Source organism: Meriones unguiculatus, chromosome 17 (genome assembly GCF_030254825.1).
Source record: "Meriones unguiculatus strain TT.TT164.6M chromosome 17, Bangor_MerUng_6.1, whole genome shotgun sequence".
Lineage (NCBI taxonomy): Eukaryota > Metazoa > Chordata > Mammalia > Rodentia > Muridae > Meriones > Meriones unguiculatus.
The window spans coordinates 51,152,596-51,174,000 of NC_083364.1; the positions used below are offsets into that span (position 1 = coordinate 51,152,596).

General features: G+C 38.9%; 1 protein-coding gene across 1 annotated transcript in view; it reads right to left on the reverse strand.

The window, feature by feature from the left end:
* Window positions 1–443: 443 nt before the first annotated feature.
* Window positions 444–21,405, reverse strand: part of LOC110543005 (T-cell receptor-associated transmembrane adapter 1) — a 41,012-nt gene continuing 20,050 nt past the window's right edge. Inside the window, exons 3-6 of the mRNA XM_060370993.1 lie at window positions 15,171–15,207; window positions 9,228–9,289; window positions 6,164–6,252; window positions 444–1,166 (exon numbers count right to left, since the gene is read on the reverse strand). Coding sequence (XP_060226976.1) covers window positions 921–1,166; window positions 6,164–6,252; window positions 9,228–9,289; window positions 15,171–15,207 — 434 coding nt within the window. The 3' untranslated portion in view covers window positions 444–920. The remainder of the gene's footprint in view (window positions 1,167–6,163; window positions 6,253–9,227; window positions 9,290–15,170; window positions 15,208–21,405) is intronic.

Consider the following 21,405-nt stretch of genomic DNA (forward strand, 5'->3'; position numbering starts at 1 on the left):
ATTAATGTAAGTAGTCTTCAAAACTGTTTAAATGAATTTTGATTTAATCAAATGAAATACAATGCAGACACTAAAATTATGAGACAGACTTGGGTTGGAGCTCAGTGGTAGAACACTTGTCTTTCATGTAAAAGACCGTGTATTTTCTTCCCAGCATTACCAAAGACAAAATACATTTTGATATAGTCAATATGGTAGAAATCAAGCCAGTCTCTTGATACATAAAGACATCTTAAATAAGATGCATAATCCTCTACTTTTAAGTTAAAATAGAAAAAAGGAACAACTGCTACATTTGTATAGTTATATCTAGTAAAATATCCACAAACACAAAGTTATTTATACTGAATATCTGTAGCTAGTAGAATATCTAAGTTCTTATTTTTTTTTAAATTGTTGTAAAGAACATGAATTTATTCTTAAACTAATGATGTTATTTACATTTTGGAAAAGTTCTCAAGATTATCCTAGTTTGCTTGGCAATATACTTTCAATCAGAACTTTCTTCTAACTATTTACTCATGTTGATGAAAGAGGAAATGACTGATTAAATTTTTTAAAGATGTTGGCTTTTACTTTCATTCAACATGTCCTAGATCACACACGTACTTAAATTTTTTAAATTGTTCTCATTAGGTGTTACTGTACATTCTGACTTTGTTATCAAGTAATTTAACTTACAAACTGGATTTTATTATTTTACTTTTCTTACTTGGAGATTTTCTTAACTGAACTCATATATCTAATTTTAACGGCATTAGATTTAGTGTGTGAGAGGCAATCTCTGAAAAAAAGGAAGCTACCATCCCACAGACAAATGTGCAGACTGTCATCCTACCAGTCCTAGCGTGCCACATGAGGATCTTGTTTCCCTCGCCATCTCTGATAGGGCGTTAATACTGAGCTGGATCACAGTCCAGCTAGATGACAGGCTCTCTCTTGGCACGGATCAATCCAAACAGCCGAGCAGGATCATCGTGAATGCTTTCGTCTACTGCCTGGTTATCTGGCGGGAAACTTTCTACCAAATTGATCTGAGAAATGTTGGCATCCACTGCATCCTTTCCCCGGTCCGAGAAATTAGCATTCTGCTTCCTGGGCTTTCTATGTTTCCCCTTGACGCTGTGATCCAGTGAGGCGTAGCACAACTGAGTTTCGGCAGGTACCTGAAAAACAGGTAAGTTAGTTTTTCTATTGTTAGCCTATTCTTTAATTTCCAAGACATCTATACATTTCCATGGCCTATGAAAAATCAAATAATTTGTTTTCTGGCTTTAGTTACCTTATTTTGCCAAAGTTGATGGTTAAAATCAGCAACAACAAATCAGTAATCAATTAAAAACTTTTGAGTTAAAAAAGAAAAGTATTTAGATGAAGCTTCATGGATCTTATTTCCCGTCATCAAAACTTACATGAACATTTTAGATCATTTCTCACTGCTTTCTATCTTCATCTTCACCTCAAGTAGTTCCTGCATTTCAGCATTCCTACCAAGTTTTGCTTATGAGGGGAAAAACATGATAGGGAGATATTTAACACATCATAAGGTGTGATTTGCATGTGTTTAATAATTAGTGGTTTGATATTTTATAAGGACCCAAAAATCCTTCCTCTGCCTCTTACTTTACATTTTTAAAAGAGTCATAAGAATAAAGCAAACAGAGTCCCAGCACTCAGCAGGCTGAGGCAGGCAAATCTCTGAGTTAAGAGGCCAGCCTGGTCTATAGGTCTGCAGAGTAAGTTCCAGGACAGCCAGGGCCACACAGAAAAACCCTTTCTCAAAAGACAAAACAAAACAAAACAAAACAAAAACACAAAACAATAAAAGACAAAACAAACAACAAAACAAAACAATAAAGCAAACAGATCTCTTTACAGAACTGACATCTAAGACAGCATGGAACATGTCATTCTTCCATTTTATCCTAGAGCTGCGTCCGTGTCAGTGAGGACAGGAGACTGACGCAACACTGGGAAACAACAGGTTGATAGGCTGAGGCCCAGACCTTGACTGTGTTGCAGCTTAAGTCTCAGTTGTACTATGTATAGGGCCTTGGGCAGCTTCTTAAAACCACGCTCAGTCTCAGCATCCTTACTTTTAAAAAGCAGTAATATGGATCTCATAGTGTTGAAATCATTGGTAAATAGAGAAAGTACATGTAGAAGCTGTAAATGTTCAAAGCAGATGGCATTATGATTATTACATGCTTCAAACTAAAATAGAAGGATTTCCATTGAATATAGTGTAGTTATCTATGTTCAGGATATACTTTCTAGACCAGGTCAAAAATCGTATCAATCAGTGAGGCCGGAGGCTGAGGAAGTAATGTTTGGATGAACAAAGTCCCAGTGCGTAGGAGTATCTGCCAAGTATATCTCTATTGGCATAAGACAAATGTCTTGTGTTTTCATGTTAGGGAAAAAGGATGGTTCCATTTACATGATCTTTAGGGTTTTTGTTGTTGTTGTTGTTGTTTTGTTTTGTTTTGTTTTGTTTTTTAAATCAGGATTGCTATTCTTTAAGCATTTCTAAAAAAAAAAAAAAACTTCTTTGGTAAATCCTGCCATATCATACTTGGAGTGCTATACCCAAGTCTAACAAGACTAAGCAACTGACCTATGCTGGACCAAGTTCCCATTACCTCTCTGTTGCAGACGTTTTTCCTCCTTACCCCAAGCTCACAGACTAAAGACTCATGAGACTCAAAATAGATTTTACAAGTACCTTGGTCATATAGCGAGGCTCTTCTCTGAACAGTTCATAACTTAAAGTAACCCATTTATTCTACGTTACATTTTGCCATGTAGCTGGTTTCCTCACCCCAGATGCTATGCATCCATGCTCCTCATATTTTGCCTGCTGAATCTTTCCAGCCTGGCTCTACCCCAGAATCCTGCTGGAGGCCCTGCCTCTTATTTCCTGCTCCAGCTATAGGCCTTCAGATTTATTTTTGACAGGTGAAGTTTTCAAACACACACAAGATATTCTTCAACATTTCCCATTTTCCTGGCAACAGGGCCCAAGAAAATGGACCAGAAATGGGAATGTTTGGTTCTAAAGTTGATATTTACTCTCAAGAATAGAAAAGGTATTTTTCCCTTGAGTCAAGAGGAAAAATACACAGGCCTTTAGTGGCTTGCCCAGCCTCCCTGGAGGAGTCTGCTGACAACAGAATAGAAGGAAGTCGTAAGTTCATGAGGCGAATGAGGAGAGCTTCTCTCCTCAATCATCTCAAAAACAAAGTGCACTCTTAGCTCTGTCTATTGTATGGGGCTATAATTTCCCTTTTATTCCAACGTGTTTGGAATTCGGTATCTGCACTTATAAGAGATCACTACAAATAATATGTGGCTGACCAATAGCTATTGCATTTTATCAGTTAGTTCTAGGGTAAAAAAAAAAGTGAGTCTCTAGGAAGTATCAGAGATGTACGTTAAATACTTTAGAATCCTCCTAAATACTTTAGAACCTCCTATGGTTCAGTTGAGTGAATTGGGAGTGGGAGGACATAGAGGAAAGGGCAAAAGAATGTGAGTCTCTAGAAAGAAACAGAAACTACAATGGATGGAAAGAACCCATCTAATTTCCATCTAGTTGAGAAATTATAGGGAAAAGCACATCAAAGTAAGATTTTAAAATTTTTATTTTTTAATATTGAGATCATTTACACACATGCTAGGCAGATAATGATTTATTTCCAAGAAGAGAAAGAAAACAGAGGAATTAGTCAAAGCTGTACGAGTCTGAAAGCCTCAGGAGAAATAGTGAAGAACATAGTAAGTATTGGTATGGGAAGGAAGAGGATGCTTTTGATTAAGGAGTCAGAGCACTGATCTGAGATCAATCAATCAATCAATGGAACATCATATATGTATGTCCTTCAAGTTTACAGGATATGGGAACAGTTGGGGATTAATCTTATTCTTACGTTTTCTGATGAACTCCTAGGAGTAGACTAAATTTCTTGATGTAGACCTAGACACTCAAATTACAGTCTCTGAAACACATACATCGTTTTTCAAAGGACAAGGGAAGGACCCTCGTATTCCTCTTTGCCTCCAGCTTATGCATGTTATTGTAATTTCCTACACTTCTGTGATTGATCTGTGTAGCAGAGTACTAGAGGAGCAAATTGGCCATGATTATGCAGATAAAGTGAAACTGAGCAATTAGGAAGGGATGGCTCTAATGTGTGAAACTAAATTCATAAGAATGTAATAGAATAAAAACTAGTCTTCTGAATAGCATCTTTAAATACAGAATTCATAAAAGAGCAGACTCAAAAATATTACACAATTTTTCATCATTTCCACTTGAATAAAAACCAGATGCAGCTCAAACAAAGCTACTGTGTGCAATTCCCATGTATTTAGTCATAATTTCTATTGAAAATTCTTGGTATATTTATAACTAAAACATTTCTAGAGGGTGTAATTACAACCTAATCACCTTCAAGAGCTTTTCTTTCATAAATTCATTGTTGTGTGTTTAACAGAAGATACTATATCATGTATTTTGGGAGCACTCCAGTGTGAGTTCTGGGAACTGAACCCCAGTCTTACATAAAACATAACCACTTACATAACCACTGAGCCATTTCTCCATCCCCTTAAAAGCAAATTTTATAATTAATCAAGTATCTGACTATATTTGTGGTGACTTTTTTTTTCAAATATCACATCTTGATTTTTAAATTTTTTAATTATTTAATTTATTTATTTACTTTACATCCCAATAGAAGTTTCTTCTCCCTCCTTTCCTCACAGTCCTCTCCCCTGCCCTTTCTCCCATCCACTCCTCCTCCCTTTCTCCACAGAAATGGGGAGGCCTCCCATGGATATCAACTAGACTTTGCACATCAAGTTTCAGTAAGACTAGGCCAGGTGCATCTACTTCTACTGAGGCTATACCAGGCAGCCCAGTAGGGAAAGAAGTTCTGAAAGCCAGCAACAGAGTAAGAGACAGCCCCTGCTCCCACTGTTAGGAGTCCTACATGAAGACGAAGAATTGTTAAAAAAGTCTGATTTCTTATAAAATTCATGTGGTGAAAAGGAGAAAAATTCTACCACAATGGGAAATTCCCAAATACACAAGAATATTATATGAAAGATGATCTACCCTTTAGATTCTGTCTCTTTGTGTAGTATTTGAGTGCTCCAAGACAAGCTTTTTTTTCTTCTGCACTATTTTTTTTAAATTAAATTTTTATTTTTTATATTAATTAGTTTATTTACTTTGTATCCCAGCTGTAGCCCCCTTCCTCATTCCCTTCCAATCCCACCTTCCCTCCCTCATCTCCTCCCTGCCCCTCTCTAAGTCCACTGATAGGGAAAGTCCTTCTCCCCTTCCATCTGACCCTAGCTTATCAGCTCTCACCAGGACTGGCTGTAATGTCCTCCTCTGTGGCCTAGCTAGGCTGCGCTTCTCACACGGGGTGGGGAGGACAAAGAGCTAGCCACTAAGTTCATGCCAGAGACAGTCCCTGTTCCCCTTACTAAGGAACCCACTTGGATACTGAGCTACCATGGGCTATGTCCGAGCAGGGGTTCTAGGTTATATCCATGCATGGTCTCTGGTTGGAGAATCGGTCTCAGTCAAGCCCCTGTGCCCAGATATATTTGGTCCTTGTGGAGCTCCTGTTCTCTCATGCAAATATAAGTAGATAATGCATGTGAGGTACACAAAACAAGACTCACATGATTGTCTAGGAATTGTCATCTCTAGTATTACTAGGGAGTACTGAAAGGATATAAAAGAAAAGATTTTGAAGAAGAAAGAATAATACTTTAACTGAACTTTTTGATGCTTTCAAAGCATGCGTGCAGATTTGTTGCTGTACAGGTGTATATATATATATATATATATATATATATATATATATATATATGTGAGTGTGTGTGTGTGTGTGTGTATGTATGTGTATGCAGACAGGATCTACTGTCCTTTGAACCATACTTATTTTTGAATGTCTGGGTATGGTTTCAGTTTTATTCTTGCTTCTGTATTTCCCTGTAGGGTTGGTCTCTGGACCTGACATGTGATCCATGCTGCAAATTTTTGAACGGGCTACTCTGAACGTGTATCATACAACACTCTCTGCGCTCTTGAAACATGTCCTGGTGCTTTGCACTGGAGTACACTTAGCTCGTGCAGGAAACTCACCTGTTCAGATGCAGCCACTTCATGTGAATCACTTGCAGATCTTTGTGGTCGAGCTTTCATCTGTTCATAGCAGCATTCCTCCACTGGTTCTTGGGAGCAGAAGAGATTGATATTTCCATGAAAAAAAAAATAAATGTGCTGGTATAAATAAAATGCCTGATCCAAATGATACTTAGCTAACAATATATAACCTCAAGAGTTATTTAAGTAGTCTTTTAGATGGGCATGCAAAGAGTCTATGATAGGACAAACTGTTACCTGCAGATCAGACGGAAAAGTCTTTTCCCCACACATCAATGACATAAAGAAGCTCAAGATGTAGACTGTGTCATAGAGATTTTCTGTCCCACAGAAGTATGTGGAAGTCTCATCTAATCTACCATTGGAGATGATCTACAGATACGACAGAGGTAAAGTAATGCTTATGTAACTTGCTACATAGTGTGCCTGTACGTGGAACACTGGCATAAAGCAAGGTACTTGGAACATCACCCATCAATGATTACAGTTTTGTAATTCATTCCGTGAATAAGAAGTTACTTTCAGAGGTATTCAAGATACCTCATTTTAATTTTGAATTAAATGACTTAGATTCTTGTAAGTGTTACTCTTATTTCTTAAGATGGAGAGATGAGATGAGAGCCCTAAACAAGATGTGTTCCTACGTGGCCTGGACTGAGCCCAGGACATTTCTTTCTCTGTTCTAATTATCCCTAGACTTAGGCCTGAAACCTTCTAGCCATTGTGCAATCTAATCTTCCAGGCTTACTGATTCAATCCAGCTTTTCTTGGCTTCTGACTGATTGCGCTGCTTGGCCTTATACTAACTTTGGCAATATGTTCTAATCTTCTGACACCTTCTCATTCTTTAGCTTGTTCTGTCTTCACCTGTGTCTAACTTGTTCTCTATGCCATCTGTTTTGTAAAACTGTCCCACTAAAACTGCCCCCATACTCCACACCCCATACTGCACTGCTCTACAGTACCTTTCCCTTATTGACTGTTCTTGTGCGAGTTGGGTGTATCTTATCTCTGACTCATTCTATCAGATTTTTCTCTGAATCATCACTTTATCTGCCCTTCAATTAGATGTCACTTCCAAACATGGCTGCTTTCTTCTACAAGCTAACCTTATTTTCATGGTTTGGGAATAAACGCATCATACTGTAATCCAGAGAGTGTCTGTATTCCATCTAGATCACACAGCCCTAGAAGGTCTTCCAATGAGATTCCTTGCCAGAGCAGACATGTTACTGGATTAAAATTCTTTTTCAGACTATTATTTGTGCTACATCAATCAGTGGGATCTTAGTTAAACAGAACTGTCCTAAGATCTCAAGATTGTTCAGTGCCATTCTAAGGATCTGGAGCTTTTGTGTGGTATCTAAAAGCCATCATATTTGTACCAGCTTCATCCATCATGCTTAGTGAACCATCCTAATCTGTATAATTATTCTCACAAACATATCTCTACATATGCCTGCATAGAGCAGCCACTTACCTGGCAAAACTGTACAATGCACCAATTTGGCCTCAAAGAGGAAGATATAATTATTATACCAAAAGATACCTAATAATCTTTCTATTCTCTCTGAAAAGAAACATGGGAATCCATAGAGAAGTGTTTCTCAAATCACAGTCCATATGAAACTAGCACCATAATCTTGTATTTGTTTGTTAAGCAGCAGATTTCTAAACCCAGCCCAGAGCATGAGAGGGCAGAGTCTGGGAAATAAGCACCTGGTATACTTTGGTTTTCTTTTTTTAAATTTTAAGCAATATTTTATTTTCTGTAGAGCAGTACAATTACATATTAAATAATAGTAGAATTATTTGCCATAGTTTAAAACAGAAGAAAACCTGGGACCATCTCAGATTACAAAGCCCCTCCTTCCCAGGACTATTTTATTTATTTATTTATTTACAATTTATTCACTTTGTATACCAGCTGTAGCCTCTTCCCTCATTCCTTCCCGGTCCCACTCACCCTCCTTCATCTCCTCCCCTGCCCTTCTCCAAGTCCACTGATGAGGAGGTCCTTCTGGTTTGATACCCTGCTGGGCAGAGTCTTTCAGAGGCCCTCTGTGGTAGATTTTCAAATTACATGTCTAGTGGGCCCTGAGACATTAGAATTCATAAGAACTTAAATAGGATGGATCATAATTCTGCCACATGAAAAAGAGGGAGCATTATCTTAATATTTCTAATAGTTTCTGGTTTGTTACAATGCAGAAAGTTAGCGGACATTCATAATGGGAAAAAAGACTGTGTTAAATCTGTAAATCTTATAAAGTTCACATATCTCTAACTGTAAAAATATATATTTTTTGGATGTGTAGATATTATGGTATTATTGGATCACAGAAAAATGTGTCTGACTCAGAGATCTGCAAGAAAAATAAACCCAGAGACCCCACTCATGAACTCAGCAGTGACGTTGTATCCCAGCTGCTTGGATTGAGGACTTTACAGTGTCTCATTTTGAAAGAAGGTTCAAGTGGAGAACACTTGTAGAAAAATAAAGCCACAAACCACTTGGTTCTCATTTCTCCCCACATGCTGTCAATCCAGCCCCAGGTTCTTCAGTTAAACGGAACAGGTTAAAACAAAGGAAACTGGAGAAGGTGTTCATTAACTGTAGTCATGGTTCCATACACAGATCACAAAATACTGTTCCTGTGGATCATATTCTGTTCCAGCAATGGATTTATTTCTTTTTTCCCACACCCCCTCGAAATGGATATATATTATAGAATATTCTGTGTGTCAAAATTCATAAAAATTAAACCTTATATTGTTTTTACTAGTGTATTGTTGTTACACAAGAATGAAATAAAGAGCTCATAAAAAAGAGGAGCTGTTGGCTTGCATTGAATATCATAGTGTAATTTACAGTGTGGCCCTTGCAAACATATCTTATATAATATGCTAGATCTAATGTATATTAGATCTAATGTATATTAGATCCTTCTAACTGTGACGGTTTCTAAAAAGAGACACTTCAAATTGATTGTAGAAGTAATTAGGTTTTTGACATGTTTAATTATAGCAAAACAAAACTTACCTGGGATAATATTATCTAAGTTACCATAAATTGGAGTATCTTCAACATAATATTCATCAACTCTATAACAGGGGAAATAATTTTTATTAGATAAAATCCACTTTATGCTTAGTAAAATATAATTACTAAGTAATAACTGGTTAACTAATAAATGAAAATTAATAACACATCTAGGATCACAATGTAAATTTGATTGGAAAGTCCTATGCTCTACTATATTCTAAGGAAGTCAAGCAGAAAGACACATAAGCCAAAGGTTTTAGGGAAAAAGTCTAGAAGGTCATATAAAAAACATAGTTTTCTGCCTCTTTAGTTAAGCTAACAGGGAGACAAGAGTATTGGTTCTTGTTATTTGATTAAATTTCCTTCTTGCTTTATGTGAATAATGCTATCATTACAGTAAATACATTACCATAATTTCCAGATTGCCCTACTAATATCATGCTTATGACAATGGCCCCGATAGCTAAATTTTATATTGGCAGGATAGGATCAGAGAAGCATATCACTTAGCAAGTGGCATTTGATGAAACAGGACCAACTGCTTTCATTTTGAGATTACATATCATAGAGAGATGGAAGGAATTATATCCAAAGAAAAAGGAACTCATTTGAAGGTGTGACACCAAAGTGTTTCCCAACCTTCTTAAAGAAGGCAGTTTATATATAAATACTAAGCAGGTCTCCTTAAACAGGTAACAGTTCAGAAGATGCCCGCACAAATGGCTTGAAAAGTCCAGGTGCTGGCTCACATTTCACTTAACTGATAGTAAATAAACTCATCTGAAATAATGTTCTTTCCATCCACTACGCCTTAATACTGGAACTTGAGCATGGTTTTATTCTGGATATGCAGAAAATATTATAGCAAAAGGTGAAGACTTCTAATAAGACAAGCCATCCATTTTCCCAGCCCACAGAGATAGCAGCCACAACCTGCAAATGATAAATCATGTCCAAAAAAATGAATATCACTCTATTCCCTATGAATGAAAATAAGATGTGATTTATAATGCAGTGTCCCATGTCTGCAGGCAGGTCTCAAGTGATTAATCGCCTCAAATAAACTATTATTCAAGAGCAGCTGCTTAACGAACAAATTAAAAAGCGTGTCTTTACTTAGCAATGCCAAATAGCTCCATCTTATTGCAGACATGTAATAAACTTCAACAACAAATGTTTGGCAATGTTTTATGTGGAAGATTACAATAATTGCTGGGTTTCTTTTTTCCTTTGCAATGCTGGGAATCAGATGTCAGGTCTTGTGCATGTTAAGTAGGTGTTCTTCCTCTGAGTTACATACCCAACAAAGACAATGATTTTTTTTTTTTTGAAGAAAGTTAATAAGTTAGCGTATGGCTGAGAGAATAATTTAGCCAGAGTTTGGGGTCAAATCAGATGCTTGGTCTGGGCATGTCTGAAGAGAGACCCTAGCCACTAGGTGTATTTACAGACTCTTGAAATTTGTAAAATATATTATTGTAAAAATGTGTTTATTTTATTTACTTCAAATGCTTTGTGATCTAAGCAGATTTTTAAAAATTACTCTTTAAAATTAAACACATTACTTCTACCTGGATCTACAAGTTCTAACTGCATTGTCTCTAAACCAATGGTATTAAAATTCTTCTCAGCCTCCAAATTTCGTGATATAATATAGAGTCACAATATTCAAAGAGAAAGGTAAGTTATTGCTGCAAAACTAATAAAGCTGTTTTAAGGAATTGGGAGTAACGTAGACACGAATACAGCACCAAACCTTTTGATCAACAATGGTGCCCTGCCTTCAAGACATGCTAGTGCAATGGTGGCACAAAGCTGTGGGAGGAATCAGCCAAAATCTGATTTGATGTAAGGCCCACTCCACGAGATGCAACCAATGGCCTACACTGCTTGGGTGACCAAGACCCTGAGACTAGATGCCTCAGGGTCCTAAGACTAAATATTTCTGTTCTACTACAAGAACATAGTAATCAAATGATTCCTGGTGACATTTTACTGCATACACAGATCAGTGCCTTGCTCAGCCATCATCAGAGAAGCTTCCTCCTGAAGCAGAGATAAACTAATTCAGAGACCCACAACCAGACAATATGCAAAGAGTGAGAGACCTCAGAACACTCAGCCCTAAGTGAGATGTCTCCACCAAAGCCCTTCTCTCAGGGATCAGGAAATCCCGTTGAAGAGGAGGCAGGAAGAGCATAATAGTCAAAGGGGATGGAGGATACCACAGCCTTCTAAATCAAGAGGATCAACAGACGTGAATTCACAGAAATTGAGGCAGCATGCGCAGGGCCTACATGGGTCTGTACCAGACGGTGTCCTTGAGCTAAAGAAGTAGTGGACACACGTCCTCATTCCTAATCCAGAATCTGTTCCCAGTTAATAACCACTGACAAATGAAAATTTAGTTTTATGCACGGGACTCTCGCTGGTATAAGAAACTACTTTTATTTTTTTTTTCTGAGAAACACTTAAAGAAATGCTCAATGTCCTTAGCCACCAGAGAAATGCAAATCAAAGTGACTCTAAGATTCCATCTTACACTAGCCAGAATGGCTAAAATAAAAAACTCAAGTGACAACACATGCTGGAGAGGATGTGGAGAAAAAGGAATCCTCCTCCATTGCTGATGGGAGTGCAAACTTGAACATCCTCTCTGGAAATCAGCCTGGTGCTTTCTTAGAAAATAGGGAGTAGTGCTACCTCAAGATCCAGTTATTCCACTCCTGGGCATATAACCAAAAGATGCTCCACCATTCAACAGAAGCTGGAAACAACCCACATGTCCCTCATACGAGGAATGGATACAGAAATTGTGGTATATTTACACAATGGAATATTACTCAGCAATTAAAAACAAGAAAATCATGAAATTTGCAGGCAAATGGATGGAACTAGAAAAGATCATCCTGAGTGAGGTAACCCAGAACCAGAAAGATACACAGGGTATATAGTCACTTGCCAGTAGATATTAGCCATACAATATAGGATAAACATACTAAAATATATAGTCCTAAAGAAGCTAAACAACAAGGAGGACCCTAGGGAAGATGCTTAATCCTCATTCAGAAGGGCAAACAGTATAGACATCAGAAGAGGGAAGCTAAATAACAAGGAGGGCCCAACGGAGGATGCCTGAATGTCACTCAGAAGGGGAAATAGAATACACAGTAGAAGCAGAAGACAGGGAACTGGGCAGGTGATGGAATGGGGAGGAAAAAAAGGTGGGGATCAGATGTGGTGAAAAAGATGGTGGGAGGTGAGAGGGCTGGGAACAAGAAGGAAAACTGAGGGAGGACATCTCTTTGTCAAGCTGGAGGCCTGCAACAGGGTAGGGTCCTGGGAGGATATGGTTGTGGCTCTAGCTGAGACTCCTAACAGGAGGCGACATGAAGACTGAAATGACCACCTCCTAGCCAGGCAGGACTCGTGGAAGGAGGGGAACAATAACCCACTGACAAAAGCTTTGATCCAAAAAATTACCTTGCCTACAAGAAATGCAGGGATAAAGAGAGAACAATGACAGCAGGCAATGGATATTTAAGGTATTTATTAACAGGCAATAGATGATTAAATCTTTGAGGAAATATCTAACTCTTTCCATTTTGTAGTTTTATTTTTGGATGACTGTTCTCCAGGTGACTTTGGAACACCCTTGTCTCATTTGTAATTCTCAAGGATAACCAGAGTACACAGCAGAAGATGAAACACAATGGGATGAAGAGGAACTGGTGAGAAAAGCCTGGGCTTGGCTGCAGTCTCTATAGAGACAGGAGCCTTCACAGCTTTAGTTGTCATTTTGCCTCTTGGGTATAAAAGCAAACACTGGCTGATTTCTGATTTTGCACCTCTACACGTATGACAGATGCAGATGAGGTGCTCTGCCCCAGGCAGTTGTCCTAGCCACTGGGGCCCACTCACGATGACCTGGAGGTCTCTTTGGCCCTTGCTGCATTGTAAATGGTAAACTCTTTATCACTGCAAATGATAAACTCTTTCCATACATGTGCATATTAGTGTCTTCCTCAGAAGACACAGCAGGTAAGAAAGTGGAGCTCAAGATGCAGTGGGTTGGGGCATTTAAACTTCTGTTCCTGATGATTGGCATGGTGATGATTTTTAGTTTCTTCCATGCAGGGGCAGTCTACTCTTTGGGGATCAGTGAATGTAGTTGAGAATTTCCTAGTGTAGTGATTATTCTTGACTGATTATTTGTTAAATGGATGAATGTTACGTAAGAACCGGCCTCATTCCCACCTATACTACAGATAAAAGCCCATTTACATCGAGATGCATATTGAACCAATTTTCCTTTCCAATCCTTTTCAGGCTAATACCAAAGCCATCCACTGAGTCTTTAGCTAAATGATCAAATCACAAGACTTTATGGCACTGTACCTTTTTCATTTTGTTTCTTATCTTTTATATTTTGGGGTAGGTTCGATTTATGCAAGCCAGGCGAGCCAAAACCTCTGACTAGACCTTCCTTTCTTGATCTCTAGCCCTGGGAATAAGTTTAGTACCGCCACCAAGATACACCTGGCATGTCGTATCTTAATTGCCCTTCAAACATCAAGAATCAAGTTCATCAGAAAAGAGATGAGCATTCTCATTTGTTGTCAGCAAATCATCCTCGATGGCCTGAAATTATTGCAAGTTAAAGATTCCAGTAGGAGGAACAGTTCCAAAAATTTGTATGCAGAGAGTCTATCTGCAACCATATCTTGGATCTGTAAGAGACATTTCTAAACTGAGTAGAAACTATGATAAAAAGACCTCTTAGAGCCCAAGGGCTTTAAATCCTGTCCTGTCTTGTCCTGCACTGACCTGTCCAGCTAGAAAGCTGGTTCAAAGGTTTCTAAGGTCACCATTTTGGAAATCTTTCTTATTTGGATTTTCATCCCTAAGTGAAATATCTAATATAATGATACACAATATAATGATATCCAATATAATGATATCATATATCATCCAGAAAAAATTAAATGGCCTCAGATGCTCTTTTAATGATATCTTGTACAAGCTGGCATGGTGGTCTATAATCCCAGCAACTGAGAAGCAGAAGCGAGTGAATCTCTATGAAATTGAGACTAGCCTGGTCTACATAGTGAATTCCAGGATAGCCATGGCTATGTAGGAGAACCTTTCTCAAAAATCAAAAAAATGAAAAGTGTACATTACATTTCCTCTATAACTAAGCCAAGAAATATTAACGAGATGCTGGAATTAAATATTATTTCACAGTATCAATTAATCACATTTCATTATTGATTGAAATCATCCTTATAGATACCATGCCATTGAGTGTGTGTGTGTGTGCGCACATGTACTCGCACACACGCACACATGCTCACACGTGCCTGCACACTCACATATGGGTGTGTCTTTTCTATTTGTTTTATTTTTTGAGACAATGTCCCTATATATCCCATGCTGGCCTCGAAATTAACTACTTGCAGCCCAGGCTTGCCATAATCTGTGTTGTTTTCCGTCTCACTCTTTCCACTGCTGGGATTTCTGGCATGATCCATCTAGTCTGGTAACATCTTAAGTCTTAGGAGGTTTTATAGACTGCTTTCTGCTCTACAGTCTGAAGTGCTATATGATCTTATAAAAAGTTAAACTGTGCTCTTAATGTTTCATCTTCATTACAATATAGATATCTATATCAGATATCAATGAGAGTTTTATAGATACAGGCTACACTGTCTTTTTATTCTTCACTCAGCCCTTTGATTAACTTGATGGATTAATAACTGGGATGGATGATAATGTTATGGCTTCCAATCTTCAGTAATAGTAATTTACTTTTCATTTTCTTTTAGCCCAAGTGGTCACATCTTTGACAAATCTTTAAGCTATATAGCATTTGTTACTATCCTTATTAGTTGAAAATCAATGCATTATTCGGGTTTTTTATGTTATTCAGTTTTAACATACCTTGGAATGTAGTCTTCGGAGTATCTGTACATTTTAACTGAAAAATATTAAAAATATGCAAATTAGAAATTTTAAAATACCCCTTTTAAGATACTTCACCAAGTGTTCTGAGGAGAGCTAAGTCTCATTGTAAATTCACAAATTTGATCAAGCCACAAAGGCTACTGTTAATTGAATAGGGAAGATATGATTTGCAGATGAGTTGAGGGGATCTGAGGGATCCCTGTGCTAAGGTTTACTCCTCAGAATGGCAGTATCAGGGGGTGCACGGGAACTTCTAGGAGTGGGATGTAAGGGAAAATTCTTTAATCCCTGAGAATGTTGCTTTCAGAAGGGATTAAGCAGTTTCTCATGTGACTGCTTGGTAACTCTTGGATGATAGTCATGAATAGGAACAAAACTGACTGCGCCCTCTGTCTCCTGGCTGGAGATGTGATCAGTTACTCTAACATGAACCTCTGCACTGCTCTCTGATATGAGGCAGCATAGGCGGGGAGAGCCTGTGTCATAACTGTCCAGGCTTTGAACTTTCAGAATTATAAGCTAAATAAAACCCTTTTCTCTCTAAGGTTAACTGCCTTTGATGTTTCGCTGTAGTAATATAAGGGGTAAAGACATCTTCCTTTCTGAGCCAAAGTCTGTCTTGGTAATTTGAGATGAAAGTAAGACACCTTGGGCATAAGACTGAGCCAGATGCATGAGTATTTTGGGCACGGGCGACAATGAGAAAAATCTGGGACTTGTGTTCCTGTCACTCTTGTTCCTGACCATCGTGAAACCTGGACATAGTTTCTGTCTTTGAGTTCCACCAGCACTTCCGGATTTTTCTGCTATTTCTGTTTTTTCTTATGTTGGTTATAGTAGACCTTTCTAACAACAACAAACAAACAACAACAAAAATTCTGTTTATTTTCTCTCTGTCTGTCTATCTGTAAGAGAGGTCTCTATCATGTATTTACCTATCTGCCTGTCTGCCTGCCTATGAGAGAGGTCTCTATCATGTATCTGTCTGTCTGTCTGTTTTTTTGTCTGTTTATAAGAAAGGTCACTATTTATCATGTATCTATTCCCCCAATTAAAAAAAAATTTCTTGGCATCTGGTCAGCCACATGGAAGTGACATAATGAAGAAGCATTGCTATAATTCCATTTTATCCATAGGGTGACAGTCCTGGAGTGAAGACAATGAGAAAAAGTTGCAACTTAGTCCCAGTAGAGTAGCTTCTAGATTGACCAGAGATGTAATTAATGTAAGATGATCAAACCATGGAAGAAAGTATGCCCCCATTCTCAGGAAATAGCTCTCAATGAACCTTGAAGGTGGCAGCTCAAACACAGATAACTTGCTAACTGTATCTGTCTACTTAAAACTGATGGGAAAGTGTAGGTTTTGAGGAATATTTTGTGAAGTAATAGTTTTGCAATAAATTATTGAAATTAATGGATTTAAGAATATTCCAGTACAGTTTTGATGTTTAATATCAACTTTATTTTTAAAATTTTATTGCCTACTAATCGAGATTTATATACTAAACTAGAGGAATATATGTGACATTACATTTGTTATATTTGAATTTATTATTTATTGTGTCGTGGAATAAAAATGCAGTCTTGCTGAGGTTATTTTATAAGAATAAGTATTGGTTCCAAGTCAATCTCTGACAGCAGAAGGTAAGTGGTATTACAATTTTAATATGTGGCAACACTGTGATTTGGGAGAAAACGATCAGAAACCATTTAAAATAATTGAATCAACCACCAAACAACTGGAAAAAAAAACCTTATTTTTGGGTAAATTCATGTCATGGTGTAGACTTCGTCTTTAGAGAGGCTGTAAACTATGACATAAACATCAGCTGAAGGATTTATAAGTGTGGTCACATAAGTGAAAGAAATGGACATGTTCCACGTCAGTGTTTGGGGAGGGATTGTGAGGATAAACAAATGAGGGATGTTCTTGCAGAACTTGTCTACTAAGCTACTGCAAAACCCAAGAGGATGGAAGTAACTCCCTTGTGATGTCAGAAGTACAGTTTGTCCTAGCCTCCAGGAAATGTCCTTCCATAACTGCATCTAAAGTAAGGAGTTACTTTCATCTGCTTTCATTTTAGTCTTTTGAATATGATGTTGATGAATGCTGGTGGGAACCTAGAAAGGTCAAAAAGGACACATTACAGTAGTCAAAAGTTAATGAAAGTGGAGCAAAATCAGAAATCATCAGAAACATAACTAATATCAATAAACACAGAGAAAACAAGGTCAGAAAATTATAAACTGAAAAAATAAAGCATGATATAAATGGTATAATGCTATATAATGACATAAATGACACAATACATTTTTATAACTATATTTAGAAAAAGGAACCACTTAGACTCAAAGCACTATGTGGTTTTTTAATATATGTATTTTCATAATTTATTCATTATACATCCTGTTTGAACCCCTCTACCTCAACTCCTCCCAGCCCCATCCTTCCTTCTTCTTCCCCTCATCCCCTTCCCCTAGTCCACAGAAAGGAGGAGTTCTCCTCTTCTGTCATCTGCTCATAGCTTATCAAGGCTTATCAGGATTTCCTGGATCTTCTTCCTCTGTGGCCTGGAAAGACTGCATCTCCAGGGGCAAGTGATCAAAGAGCAGGCAACTGAGTTCATGACAAAGGCAGCTCCTGCTCCCCTTACTCAGGAGCCCACATGGAGACTGAGCTGCCAATTGGCTACATCTGAGCAGGAGTTCTAGGTCCTCTCCATGTATGGTCCTTGGTTGGTGCATCAATCTCTGCAGGATCCCCTGGACTCAGAATGTTTAGCTTTGTTGATTTCCTTGTGGGGTTCTTGTCCTTCTATGTCCTTCTACTCCTCTCCGCTTCCACAAGACTCCCTGAGCTCTGCCCAAAGTTTGGTTATGAGTCTTAGCATCTGCTTCAATACCCTGTTGAGTGGACCCTCTATAGTAAGCACCCATCCTGTTTCCTCTCTTCCACAGCTTCTGGTATCTATCCTGTTTGCCATTCTGAATGAGATTTAAGCATCATCCATAGGGTCCTCCTTAGTGTTTAGCTTCTTTATATCTGTAGATTTTAGTATGGCTATCCCATATTATATACAGGTTATATATAGGATACCCTGTCTGTTTTTCTTTTTCTGGGTTACCTTACTCAGGATGATCTTTTCTAGTTCCATCCATTTGCTTGAAAATTTTATGATTTCCTTGTTTTTAATAGCTGAGTACTATTCCATTGTGCAAATGTGCCATAATTTCTGCATCCATTTTTCCTCTGTTGAAAGACATCTAGGTTGTTTCCAGATTCTGGCTGTTACAAATAAAGCTGCTATGAACATAGTTAAGCAAATGTCCTTATTAAATGGTGGGGCATCTTTTGCGTATATGTCCAGGAGTAGTATAGCATGATCCTGAGGTAGTGCTATTCCCAATTTTTTGAGAAAGCACCAGACTGATTTCTAAAGTGGTTTATAATTGCACTCTCACCAGCAATGGAGTAGGGTTCCCCTTTCTCCACATCCTCTCCAGCATGTTTTGTCACTTGAGTTTTTTTATCTTAGTCATTCTCATGGATGTAAGATGGAATCTTAGAGTTGTTTTGATTTACATTTCCCTGATGACTAAGGATGTTGAGTATTTCTCTGTCATTCAATATTCCTCTGTTGAGAATTCTCTGTTAAGGTCTGTACCCCAGTTTTAAACTAGCTACTGTTTTTTTCAATGCAGTTTATTCAGGAACCTTGAACAATCATCTGACCCTGGGTAAAGCCAGCCCACTTTAAATAGCCTCTGGGTAGCCAACCTCAGCATGCCACGTGGGCAATGCAGATAGGTCCACATACATGGAAGCAAGCCAGATCCTCAGCCTTAGCCAAATGTGGAGTTGTTTGTGACAGAGAGCACTCACTATCGGGAAGGTGGAACGCGGAAACCAGCTCCATCTTTCAGGCATGGCATTACACAGCTCTCTACAGTTCCCCCTTTTTTTTGGACGCATCAGGCAAGAGTAGAGGTCTGATCTCTGATATTAGAAATAAATTGGGACTTTGTACCAATGTTCATTTAGGTGTCATCCACCCAAAGAGCATCAGAGCCGACCGATACCTTTTTCTCAGAGGCGGGACCTGGGGCATCAACCCGCATGCAATCAGACATGCTCTTCTCTGGGTCCAAAGCGGCTGACCCTGAGTGCAGTGCTTAGCCTTACATCCTGAGCGTAACATTTTGGCTTTTTATGGTAGCCAACCATGCTTGGGGAGACTGTCCTGCTTCAATGGCTGTAAAGGCCTGAATGGTCATGGCTGCATTACGCTGTTGTGAGACTCTAATCTTGCATATATACCACAGGCAAACCAAGGTGACCAACACCAGAAGGCCTGCTAACGCTCCCATGCCTGCCCATTCCTTCAGATGATTCATGGCTGCAGCAATCCATGATGATAATCCTGTGGCTAGTCCTGCGTCCATTCTGGTAGAATTTACCATGACAATGGCCACTCTCAGCTGCTCCATCGTAGTATCGAATTCTCCAGTCCAATTACCTAAAATATAGCTAGACAATTGTTTAGACAGATTTGCAGCACAGGGAAAATTCTCATGTTGTATGCTAGTGACTCAAAGTCCAGCATACTTTCATTGACAGCCAAGTTGAGCCATTTGCCATAGGGTATCAATTTGCTCCTGCACGAGGTCAATCCTCTGATTGAACACCATCAAACCTCCTTTTAGTTGAGCATTAATTCCTTTTTGTACATCTAAGGCATGAGCTACATTGGCTAAAAGGTTATTCAGGGTCTGAGCAGTCTGCCCAGTATGACTCATGGTTAATGCCGTGGTGGTAGCTCCAATTGCCGCCAATGAGATGGCAGTAACAATGGCAGCTGTAATTCCAAGATCCCTTTTCTGTCTGAAGAGAGTCATAGCATGAGGGCATCAACGGGCACAGGCACCCAGCGAGGCATGCGCGTAACCAGCTAGTAAATTTACTAGCATTCCAGCATTGGGCAAAAAAGCAAGTATCATTACCACAATTACTTGTCTCTATCTGGCTAATAATGAATAAAAATGGGGGATATAAACAAACAGATGTGGGCTTATAGGAAATATTATGAGAAGCCTTAACCCCCTCGTTGGAACATCCTGCATCAGTTCTAGAACTAGCAGTGTTGGTGTCCGAGGTCTGAGTAGGTTCAGGAGACCATTGCCCCCAGGGGCGAAACGTGCTCCATGTAAATTGACTAACTCCATGTTTTCCTCCACTTTTGAAAGTCATTTAAGGTTCTTAAATTATTTTTTCCCTTTTTTTTAAAATTTTTCATCAATTACACTTTATTCATTCTGCATCCCCCCATAAGCCCCTCCCTCCCCTCCCAATCCCACCCTCCCTCCTCCCTCTGCATGCATGCCACTCCCCTAGTCCACTGATAGGAGAGGTTCTCCTCTCCTTTCTGATCTTAGTCTGTCAGTTCACATCAAAAGTGGCTGCATTGTCTTCTACTATGGCCTGGTAAGGCTGCTCCCCCTCAGGAGGAGGTGACTAAAGAGCAGGCCAGTCAGTTCATGTCAGAGGCAGTCCCTCTTCACATTATGATGTAACCCAATTGGACTCTGAACTGCCCTGGGCTACAGCTGTGCAGGGGTTCTGGGTTATGTCCATGAATAGTCCTTGGTTGGAGTATGAGTCTCTGGGAAGTTCCCTGTGTTCAAATTTTCTTGTTCTGTTGCTCTCCTTGTGGAGACCCTGTCCTCTCCAGCTCTTACTATTTCCCAGTTCTTACCTAAAATTCCATTCACTCTGCCCAACAGTTGCCCATCAGGCTTAGCATCTGCTTTGATAGTCTGAAGGGCAGAGGCTTTCAGAGGCCCTCTGTGGTAGGTTCCTAGGTTGTTTCCTGTTTTCTTCTTCTTCTGATGTCCATCCTCTTTGCCTTTCCGGATGGGGATTGGACATTTTAGTTAGGGTCCTCTCTCTTGCTTAGTTTCTTTAGATGCACTGGTTTTAGTGGGTTTGTCCTATGTTGTATGTCTATATGAGTGAGTATATACCATGTGTGTCTTTTTGCTTCTGGGACAACTCACTCAGGATGATCCTTTCCAGATCCCACCATTTACCTGCAAATTTCATGATTTCCTTATTTTTCATTGCTGAGTAATATTCCATTGTGTAGATGTACCACATTTTCTGCATCCATTCTTCAGTTGAGGGGCATCTGGGTTGTTTCCAGCTTCTGGCT